The sequence below is a fragment of the Anolis carolinensis genome, unplaced genomic scaffold (assembly GCF_035594765.1).
Source record: "Anolis carolinensis isolate JA03-04 unplaced genomic scaffold, rAnoCar3.1.pri scaffold_10, whole genome shotgun sequence".
In the NCBI taxonomy this organism is placed as follows: domain Eukaryota; kingdom Metazoa; phylum Chordata; class Lepidosauria; order Squamata; family Dactyloidae; genus Anolis; species Anolis carolinensis.
Genome location: NW_026943821.1, coordinates 15,575,174 through 15,585,915, shown reverse-complemented (window position 1 = coordinate 15,585,915; position 10,742 = coordinate 15,575,174). Strand labels below are relative to the sequence as shown.

The following is a 10,742-nucleotide window of genomic DNA, read 5'->3' as shown; positions in this document are numbered from 1 at the left end:
CCATCTAGCTTTTTTTTCCATAAGAATTAAACTCCTGCTGTGCAACTGGAGAGGGACAAATGGAGGGATGTGATGCTCACTGTGGGCTGCAAAAACGGAACCCTTTCTCTCCCTTGACAGCACTGTAACTGCCATGGCAAGTAAAGGGGTTTATATTTGCAAATCCCATTGAAATCTGAAGGTCATCAGATGGGCTAATTTGACTGCCGTATGCTGCTTGCTCTTCACTTTCAACATGGATCCCATTACACGACATGTGTATTTCCAGCCAGGCTCTGTGCCGAAAGGGAAGAGCAAGTGGCGTATGCTGTGGCAGTGGCAACATGGGAGGATTCCCATGTTGCCTTTGAATCAATCTGAGAAGCTGTGTGGTGACGCTTTTCCTCGTGGGATGGGGTCCCAGGTAAGTTGAGCGATGGAGCAGGGACTCCATGGATTCACTATAATGTATGGCGAATCCTGTATCCTTTGTGATGAGGTTCTTAGTCCTGAGTAAGTCTCCCAGTGCTTCTACACTTAGGAATTCATGCAGTTTGACAGCCCTTTAATCCCCATGGCTCCATATAATGGGATCTTGGTTGATGTAGTTTCACAATAGCCATCTCTGCTGAAGAGTGAGGATGCTTTATCAAACCATTACTCCCAGGATTCAGTTGTATATCACTTGAGCTGCCATGGCTCAATGCAAGGATGGAGAACCTTAAAATGGTCAGCCCTCAAAGGCTAATGGATCCTTTGAGATTCCAAGAGGCCTCAGAGGATTCTATGGCTAGTATCACCGACGATCCTGTTGAATCCCTAGTTAGTAAATGGAATCAAAATCTAACCAGGACTATTGACACGATTGCTCCCAAACATCCTAACCAGGCTCCCTGGTATACAGAGACTATCAAGATAATGAAATGGAAAGGGTGACTAGAGCACAGACGGCAGAAAACTCAACTTTTATGTCACAAGACACAATCAACAACCTCTTCACACGGGTAATTTTTGCCCCGTTTTGCTCCTTTGCTGCATGGCAAGACAGGGCCAGCTGTGCATCATCACACAAAGCATGGAAGGCCCTGCCCACATTCCTCCCAACGTGGGGTGGAAGCTCCGAAAGCATGGAGCTAACCACACTTTCCTACCCCTTTCCCTGTATGTTGGGGAAAGGGCAGCGGGACAATGCGCGTTGCTGCCCTTTTCCCCATCTGATAGGGACATTGTCCCATCCCCATTATGTGATGGGGGAAGGAGAAAGGGCGCACGGGGCCCCATGCAATGGCATAGCCCAAAAGGGCTATGTGAAGAGGTCCATAGAGACTATTTTTGCTCCTATAAAGTGGCAGTATTAGCAGCAAATACAGCTTTTTTCTCTGCATGTATTGCGTCTGCGGATTCATATCCAGCTGAGCTATTCAGAGTGGTGCGACGCTTAACCTAGGTACCATCCCCTCTGAACCCACTGCTAGTACCTTCAGTAGTTCATTGTGGTGTCTTTAATAACCATTTCGCAAATAAAATATCTCGCATAATAGCCTACTGGGGACCCCATGTTGAGATCCTCTACTTTAGTGGATGATCTCCATCTCAACACTGACAGGAGTTTGTCTCTGTTGGTGCTTTTATATCTCTCAGCAGTTTTGATACCTTTGACCATGGTATCCTCTGGAATGCCTGAGATAGGGGGTTAGAATTGGAGGCACAATGGATCTGATTGTACCTCCCAGGAAGGTTCCAAATAACGGTGATGTTCCTCAAAAAAAAGGAGCCATGTGACATCCCAAAAGTGGGTATTCTCTTCCCCAATTCTTTTTAACATTTGCTACAAAACCACTGGGTGATATTATTAAGAGGCATGAGGCAGGGTGCTATCAGTATGCTGTTGGCAGCAAAATATATTTCTCCATGCTTTCAAAAATAGACTCAGCTAGAGATAGCAAGTCATTTCTGAACGAATAGGTGGATGTAGAAAAACAAATTGAAACTGAATCCAGGCAAGATAGAAGCGGCCTCCCTCCATGGAGCTAGTATTGATCTGACAATATGGGAAGCGTCCCATGTTGCCAGCTCCATGGGGGGAAGAAGACATTTTTGAAACAATGGGATTTGGACACTTCATAATACACAATGCATACTTATATTCTTTATTATATTCAGATGCACTGGTTCGTAAAAAATATATTTTACAACAAAACTACGGTGGAAGATGCCATTTTTGATGGGATTGGACACATGGTAACTTACGATATTTTAAATTGGGTCCTGTTCCCCAATAACTCCCTTCTCAGTGTGAAAGTTGGGGAAGTGAACTTTCACTCTGCAAAAAATCACAATATTGCTATTTATGAAGAGATGACCTTCTGGAATAACAAATTCTTCCAGGTAAGTCATGACACATAACTTCATAATTAGATGGTATTTTGGGTTATTTTAAAAATCAGATATTGGTGCTCTCCAACAAAAGTGGGTTTTGAGTGGAATAGAATGATAAAATTATTGAATTGGCCTTAAAATATAACAATGCATCAATTCACAAATATCAGTGGCATTAAAAAAACCACAAACTCATGAACCAGTTCAAACTAAAATGCAATGTTTGAAATCAACTTGAATTCCCCATAAAATGAAGCTTTTTCATCTGGCATCTGACACTCTGAAAAGCATAGAACAGTGATGCACAGAAAGTGTCCTTGAGGAAGAAATCCCAATATTCAGAATGCAAATGAAAAGGACTTTGCTCTTATATCTTCATTAGATGTTTGTCTTACCAAAGTATTCAGAAACCTTTGTACATGGACCGGTTGTTATGGGAGCCATTTCAATTTAAAATGTTATACAAAAATAATTGCTTTACATTTATTTTAATTTTTCTCATTGAATATGCATAGCCACCACATTCTGTGTGCAGCCATAAATGTTCACCTGGGTTCTGGAAGATACCTTTGAAGGGCAAATCCAAATGTTGCTTCCAGTGCGTTGAATGTCCTAGAGGAAAAATATCCAATGAGACAGGTAAGATAGCCCTTAGATATATTGCCAGTATTTCAGCCAAGAGAAATGCACAAAGGCAAACACATAAGTGTCCTCTGATTTGTGTTTTCTAGATATGAATTATTGTGTGGATTGCAAAAAGGATCGCTATCCAAACAAAGGAAGGAATAAGTGCATCCCAAAAAACATCACTTTCCTTTCCTATGAAGAACCTTTGGGAATTGCATTAGCTTTCATTGCAGTATCTTTTTCATTCTTATCTGCGCTAATATTAGGAAACGTTATCAGATACAGAGAGTCTCCCATAGTTAAAGCCAACAACCGGCAGCTCAGCTATGTCCTCCTCTCTTCCCTCATACTTTCCTTCCTCTGCTCTTTGCTCTTCATTGGACGACCAAGTAATAGGACCTGCTTTCTTCGGCAAACAGTGTTTGGAATCATTTTCTCTGTCTCTCTTGCTACAGTCTTGGCCAAAACCATCACTGTGGTTCTGGCCTTCAAGGCCACAAAGCCAGGCAGCGGTACACGAAAATGGCTGAGACCTAGAGTTTCATACTTCTTTGTGATGGTCTGCTCTCTCATTCAAGTTGTGATTTGCATGATCTGGTTGGGAACTTCCCCTCCATTCCCAGAAGCCGATTTCTACTCAGAGCCTGGACACATCATCCTGGAGTGCAATGAGGGCTCAACCAGTGCCTTCTATTCCAATCTGGCCTACATGAGTGTTTTGGCTTTGGTGAGCTTCATTGTGGCTTTCCTTGCCAGGAAGCTGCCTGACAGCTTCAATGAAGCCAAGTTCATCACTTTCAGCATGCTGATTTTCTGCACTGTTTGGACATCCTTCATCCCAGCCTATCTCAGCACCAAGGGGAAATATACAGTGGCTGTAGAAATCTTTTCTATTTTGACCTCTAGTGCTGGGCTACTTGGCTGCATCTTCTTTCCAAAATGTTATATTATTCTACTCTATCCTAATAAGGACCAGAAAGCACATATAATCAGCAAACATTTCCAGAGATAGGGTTGTTGTATGTTTTCCGGGCTGCCTTTGACAACACATTTCTAGAGATAAATAAATGCTAATGGGTGTCTCATATAAAGGCGATAGCTCTGTTTGAGCTAAATGTTGATAGGAAAGGACGTTTTATATGGTGTGTTTTCTGTGATGGTATTGTTTGTAGTGTGAGACAGAAATCGAACTTTCAGGGTTTTTTTCCGAAACACCATTGTGTAGAAATTGCTGAATTATGCACTGAATACTCATGCTTCTACCCACTTCTCCTTGCTTATGATAGAATGACCAATTGTAATCAATGCATGATTGATAGCTTTTTACCAAAAATGCCCACATGCCCATATTTAGAAAGTAGTAAATGATGTGATCAAGCAAAGCCATACCCACTGGGCCAAGCAAGTGATGGAAAGTCAGATATCCACCCCTCATGGGCCAGAAGAATCATGAGATGATGATGCTAGCTGGCAGAGATACGATAAATTATAAAATTATTGTTCTAAAAGACAGCATATGTTCCTCCTATAATAGATAGTAAATGGCACCTCACACACATGCCATTTTCTTCAGTCCTTTTCCTTTTTTTCTAAACTGTCTGTAATAAATCTTCTCTTCTTGATCATGAAACACCTGTGTCCATTTTGCCTGTATTTTGAGCCTGCCAAGTTGACTGCCTAGACCTGGGGCGTAAAAATAGTGTGCATGTTTTTAAATTGATTTTAATGTATAGTTTAATTACATTTTACCTATTGTATGTCTTAATATAAGGCCCCTGGTGGTACAGTGTGTTAAACCACTGAGCTGCTGAACTTGTGGACCAAAAGGTGCCAGGTTCAAATCCTGGGAGCGGAATGAGCACCCGCTGTTAGCCCCAGCTCCTGCCAACCTAGCAGTTCGAAAACATACAAATGTGAGTAGATCAATAGGTACTGCTCCGGCGGGAAGGTAATGGCGCTCCATGCAGTCATGCTGGCCACATAACCTTGGAGACGTCTATGGACAACGCCGGCTCTTCAGCTTAGAAATGGAGATGAGCACCAACCCCCAGAGTCGGTCACAACTGGACTTAACGTCAGGGGAAACCTTTACCTTTTACTTAATGTCTTAATAAATATGTCTTAATAATGTCAAATTTTGTCTGTTTTCTTAAAAACATTGCTAAGCTGTCTTGAGTCCTGGAACTGACAAAAAGGTGGAATACAAATATAGTAAGAGTCTAACTTATCCAACATAAACGGGCCGGAAGAACGTTGGATAAGAGAAAATGTTGGATAATAAGACGTGATTAAGGGAAACTATTAAACGTCAAATTACGTTATGACTTTTGGGGGTTGAAGTCCCAAAAAAATCCTTAAAACAGGCCTGGGCCAAGTTGGGCCTTTCTTTCCAGGTGTTTTGGACTTCAACTCCCAGCATTCCTCACAGCCTCAGGCCCCTTCCTTTTCCCCCTCAGCCGCTTAAGCGGCTGAGGGGGAAAAGGAAGGGGCCTGAGGCTGTGAGGAATGCTGGGAGTTGAAGTCCAAAACACCTGGAAAGAAAGGCCCAACTTGGCCCAGGCTTGCCTTAAAGCGACAGGGCCCATTTCTTCTATTTCCGGCGTCGGTCCAGCTCACCCTCTCGCTTGGTTCGCCATTTTTGTTTTCTTTTGCGTGGGGCAAGATGACCTCATTTCCGGTCCTCTGTGCCCACCGTTTCCGGGAACGTTCTGTCGCTCTCTTTTTTTTCGGTTCCGGGTTATGTGCTGTGTGCGTCAGGTCTCGGCTGAAAGTCACTTTGAGGAGGAAGACGCCGGGCTGTGGTGACCGTTGCGGTGAGGTAACGAGGCGGGGAAAAGGCAGGGAGAGAGCGATTGAAAGAGAGAAACAGGCCAGGCCCCGAAGGCGCCTTCCCGGCTCCCCACAACCAGTTCCGCCTTCCTTTTGCGCCCTAGGGGCCTTCCTTGCCCGGCGGGCCTTTGTGCCTCAAGCAAGCTTCGGATGTCTTGCTTGCTTACTTGCAATTACAGTAGAGTCTCACTTATCCAAGCTAAACGGGCCGGCAGAAGCTTGGATAAGCGAATATCTTGGATAATAAGGAGGGATTAAAGAAAAGCCTATTAAACATAAAATTAGGTTATGATTTTACAAATTAAGCGCCAAAACATCATGTTATACAACAAATTTGACAGAAAAAGTAGTTCGATACGCAGTAATGTTATGTTGTAATTACTGTATTTATGAATTTAGCACCAAAATATCATGATATATTGAAAACATTGGCTACAAAAATGACTTGGATTATCTAGAAGCTTGGATAAGCGAGGCTTGGATAAGTGAGACTCTACTGTAATTATTTGTTGGCGTACTAGAAATTCATATAAAGCAGAAATAGGAAATAATTATTAATAATAATAATTTATAATAATATTACATTAGGCAGGTAAAATAATAATCGAATCATAGAGTTGGAAGAAACCACATGAGCCATCCAGTCCAACCACATGCCATGAAGGAAAAGCACAGTCAAAGCACCCCCGATAGATGGCCATCCATCCTCTGTCTCAAAGCTTCCACGGAAGTAGTTTCCACCACACTCCCGAGACAGAGAATTCCACTGTTGAACAACTCTTTTAGTCAGGAAGGACTTCTTCATGTTCTGGTGGAACCTCCTTTCCTATAATTTGAACCTATTTCTCCGCGTCCTAGTTTATCTATAATAAGAATAAGAATAACTTTATTCTTATATCCTGCCCCATCTCCCCAAAGGGACTCAGGGCAGCTTACATAGGGACCAAGCCCTAAAAACACAATGATAGATAGCATAAAATTACATTCCAAAATTAATACGTAAAATATATAAAAACATTGAACATCATAATTCAATAATCCCAACAACTGACCAGTGCCGTGGACATGTTCAGAGTTGGGGCAAGGGATAAAATCTGTATAGTAGGAATAAAGGCCCTTGGTAAGTGCAAAGCTATAGGTGAGGTAGAGATGTATCCAGAGGAGGGCGACTAAAATGATCAAGGGTCTGGAGAACAAGCCCTATGAGGAGCGGCTTAAAGAACTGGGCATGTTTAGCCTGCAGAAGAGAAGGCTGAGAGGAGACAGGATGAGGGTCATTAGAAAGAACTTCCTAACTGTGAAAGCTGTTCAGCAGTGGAACTCTCTGCCTCAGAGTGTGGTGGAGGCTCCTTCTTTGAAGGCTTTTATACAGGCTGGATGGCCATCTGTCAGAGTCTTTTGAATGGGATTTTCCTGCTTCTTGGCGAGGGGGTTGGACTGGCCCACAACATCTCTTCCAACTCTATGATTCTATATCTGTGTTGTACAGTATGGTGCATGCATGCTGTTTGAGTACTCTTCTTAGGTTGGATCTACACTGCCCTATATCCCAGGATCGGATCCCAGATTATCTGTTTATTCTAGGTTTTCTGGCAATGGGGACTGATATGTTCCAGTTTAAAGCATATAATCTTGGATCAGATCCTGGGATATAGGGCAGTGTAAATCCAGCCTCAGTTTTGCTTGTCTGTCATCTAAGGCATTTGTAGAGGCTTGAAGAGGGATTCCCATCAGAGCACATCAAGCCACATGCTGATTTGATGCTTGACAAAGATTAGTTTAGACACCATCTTAATCCTTGATCAGGGACGTGACATAATTTATGAGAAAACTGTAAGGGGCTAATCATGCTTCTGATGTGGACTAGATAGTATCCCCATATTCCCTATGAAATATCTCATGCCATAGAAGCATTCATTCTAATTTAAGGATAGAGTTTTAAATGTTGCCAGTGGTGTGGGTTATTTTAATATAGTATTTCTTTAGTGCATTGATTAACTGTACGTATGGCCTCTGGTGGCACAGTGTGTTAAAGCGCTGAGCTGCTGAACTTGCAGACTAAAAGGTACCAGGTTCAAATCCCGGGAGCAGATTGAGCGCCTGCTGTTAGCCCCAGCTCCTGACAACCTAGCAGTTCGAAAACATGCAAATGTGAGTAGATCAATAGGCTCCAGCGGGAAGGTAACGGCGCTCCATGCAGTCATGCTGGCCACATGATCTTGGAGGTGTTTACGGACAACGCCGGCTCTTTGGGTTAGGAATGGACATGAGCACCAACCCCCAGAGTCAGTTACGACTGGACTTGACGTCAGGGGAAAACCTTTACCTTTACCTATGTATGTATCAGATAGCTAATGGCTTGTAAGCAATGTCTTGCTTCATGTAATATGAATACTGCCATAAGTTGTTGGAATTCTGCTTGAGGATAAAAATACTATTAGGAAACATGATCCATTCACAAGAAGTACTTTTATGTGTGCATTTCTTAAAAATTATTAACATATTCTTGATCTGCTTTATACTCACAGATCTTGGAGCATTCTTTTGGACAGCGTTGTAAAACATAACAATTTCATTTTGCTTATTTCAGCTTTACTTTCAGAGAAGATATGGCTGAAGATATCAGGACCAAGCTGGAGAACTATAAGACAGCTCCCTTTGATAGCAGGTTCCCCAATCAAAACCAAACACGGAACTGCTGGCAAAACTATCTGGGTTCGTATAGTTCATGTTTGTGAATATTTGCACGCTTATGAGAATGTCAACTGTTCTGACCATTGAATTGTCAGAAACCAAGACTTTTTAAATATGGTAATCCTTTTGACACATTTCTGATATCAAGTCTAGATTGTGAAATAATTGTTTTTTGAATATTGCATGCAAAGTTCACATTATCCTGTGCAAGCCTGCTTAAAACTGTGGAGCTGGGAAACTAAAATAAAATTGTGAAGTGAGTACAGTAGAAAATCTATACAAAAATCTACTGATTTGGTACATGAAAGAGGAAGTAGTAAAAGACTCGATGGTTAGATGGACTCAAAACATAGACCAAGAGATAAAAATGCACTAGTGGGAAAAGACATGGAAGAGAAGAATGACATACACCAATGTCAAACCATTGAATCAGCCTAAATTTCCTCTTATTTTTCTACTGACTGATTCCTTCATAAATGACAAGTGTATAGGAATTAATAATAGCACATGTATAGAACTAATATAGTAGCACAATTTATTTAATAATTACCATGAGAATCATCAGGTTACTTAATAAAATGTGTTTGATTAAATTTACCCAAATCCTCATGAAAATAAATATTCAACAAACTAGGTATTTAATAAATGGTTTAAAGGATTAGATATAAGTATAAATGATATATTTACTGTCTCTTGTTATACATTTTTATTGTCAAGCTGATGTCAGTGTATTTCTGCCACTGGATTCCGACTCCACAGCCCTGCCTGAAGTCCATAAACAGTTATGCCATGATAATGTTTATTCTTTAATGTGCTGCTTTCCGAATAGTCTGGCTATAAGTCAGACTATTTATACATCTTGAATGTGGGAAAAATCTAAATTTCAATCTACTGTAGATAGTCTACATCTGTTGCCAAAAGACATCAAAACCCACTCCAATAAAGGACGATATCATGAGTGTTTGGCCACTAATTTTCCTTTTATTTTTTTTTAAAATAGCATTCTGACTTCCATTTAAAGCATGTCATGTCTTTTTAAAATAAATCTTTTTAAAAATGGAAACATCTTTCTCCATAGATTTCCATCGCTGTGAGAAAGCCATGAATGCCAAGGGACAAGATCCTTATGTCTGTCAGTGGTACAAAAGGGTGTATAAGTCCCTTTGCCCTATTTCTTGGGTAAGGAAATTGAACTAAACTGTTATAAGTAATTCATGTGTGTGAGAGAAAAGGGACAAAGTAGGGGATCTGTTTGGTGCTTAACATACTTCTGTATCTGTTTTTAGATGAGGTTCTATTGACCAGTCATTCCAATGCCATTTGCATTGTTGAGAGTATCTTGCATCACTTAAAATGACATAGAAGTATAATCAATGTTATGCTCCCATTTGATATAAGCTTTTTATATGTAGAGTCAAAATTTTGTATGCTCAGCATTATAGTGAATAGCAAGGGGAACCTTCTGTGTTATTACGCATTATTAAAAGAGGATGAAAAATATCTCCAATAATAAAGTTGTACTGCATCCCTGTAAAGCAAAGGTAATTTGGATACTCCTAAGTTTTTGGGTGAAGGAGGGACTGGGAAATTCTCAACTGTCTGTTCCTGATGCTGTTCCTGATGATTCCTTCCAGCCATTGGTATTCTGATTTTATTTTAATGAAGGGGGATCAGAGTACAGATGCCTTGTGAGCCTTTTGAATGTTGTCACAAGAGTTAAAAGTGATGAAAACACTAAAAATAAGCACCTATATATTTTTGCGTTGATTTACATTAGTTCGTTATATAATATAATGTGCCTTCCTTATTTAGAATGCCTGGTCACAGTCCTTGATAAAGATTAACATTACCAAAAAAAAAAACCCCTAATAACTATCAGCAAGAATAGCAATTTTGTTTTTTTAAATTCTGTAGTCCTAGCCACTTTACCACTAGTATTCCTGACAATAGGACTGATTGTCAAAGAAGCTTCTTGATCTTTTGCAGGTTGCTTCGTGGGATGAACGCATAGAAGAGGGAACTTTCCCAGGCAAGATCTGATTGTCTTGTGTCTGCGATTTGCTCTCCTCTTCAGGACACTGTTTTGCTGCTGAGTCTCCTCCGTGCGATGACTCTGAAGGATCAACTGAAGTATTGCTCTCTCTGGGTCTTGTCCACTTCATAATGCATATAGCATTATTCAATAGTACCCAGTCTTGGATGTGGCAAATTCTAATTAAAGGCATAAAACCTTG

The 10,742-nt window shown here is 40.9% G+C and overlaps 2 protein-coding genes and 1 long non-coding RNA gene across 4 annotated transcripts; 2 read left to right on the top strand and 1 right to left on the bottom strand.

Annotated features, from left to right (window-relative positions):
- Window positions 1–2,115: 2,115 nt before the first annotated feature.
- On the bottom strand, window positions 2,116–5,688 carry LOC134293818 (uncharacterized). The gene is made up of 2 exons (XR_010000778.1): window positions 5,602–5,688; window positions 2,116–2,970 (listed from the first exon to the last, which is right to left on the bottom strand). It is a non-coding gene; the product is annotated as an uncharacterized LOC134293818 (long non-coding RNA).
- LOC100554838 (vomeronasal type-2 receptor 26-like) lies at window positions 2,952–5,120 on the top strand. Its single transcript, XM_016997528.2, has one exon. It carries the CDS (start codon window positions 3,092–3,094, stop codon window positions 3,995–3,997), a length of 906 nt encoding a protein of 301 aa, XP_016853017.2. The 5' UTR covers window positions 2,952–3,091; the 3' UTR covers window positions 3,998–5,120.
- Window positions 5,661–10,742, top strand: LOC100552884 (cytochrome c oxidase subunit 6B1). 2 transcript variants are annotated; one of them, XM_008120935.3, is made up of 4 exons: window positions 5,661–5,798; window positions 8,405–8,529; window positions 9,587–9,687; window positions 10,495–10,742. In XM_008120935.3, exons 2-4 carry the CDS (start codon window positions 8,424–8,426, stop codon window positions 10,546–10,548), a joined length of 261 nt encoding a protein of 86 aa, XP_008119142.1. In that variant the 5' UTR covers window positions 5,661–5,798; window positions 8,405–8,423; the 3' UTR covers window positions 10,549–10,742. The 2 variants fall into 2 exon arrangements, with proteins under 2 accessions (XP_008119142.1, XP_003227720.1); XM_003227672.4 differs by having other exon boundaries at window positions 5,667–5,803.

Coding starts and splice junctions, on each gene's coding strand:
- LOC100554838 (XM_016997528.2), top strand. CDS start 3,092: ATGAATTATTGTGTGGATTGCAAAAAGGATCGCTATCCAAACAAAGGA.
- LOC100552884 (XM_008120935.3), top strand. CDS start 8,424: ATGGCTGAAGATATCAGGACCAAGCTGGAGAACTATAAGACAGCTCCC. Junction 8,530..9,586: donor CTGCTGGCAAAACTATCTGG/GTTCGTATAGTT, acceptor CTTTCTCCATAG/ATTTCCATCGCTGTGAGAAA. Junction 9,688..10,494: donor CCCTTTGCCCTATTTCTTGG/GTAAGGAAATTG, acceptor GATCTTTTGCAG/GTTGCTTCGTGGGATGAACG.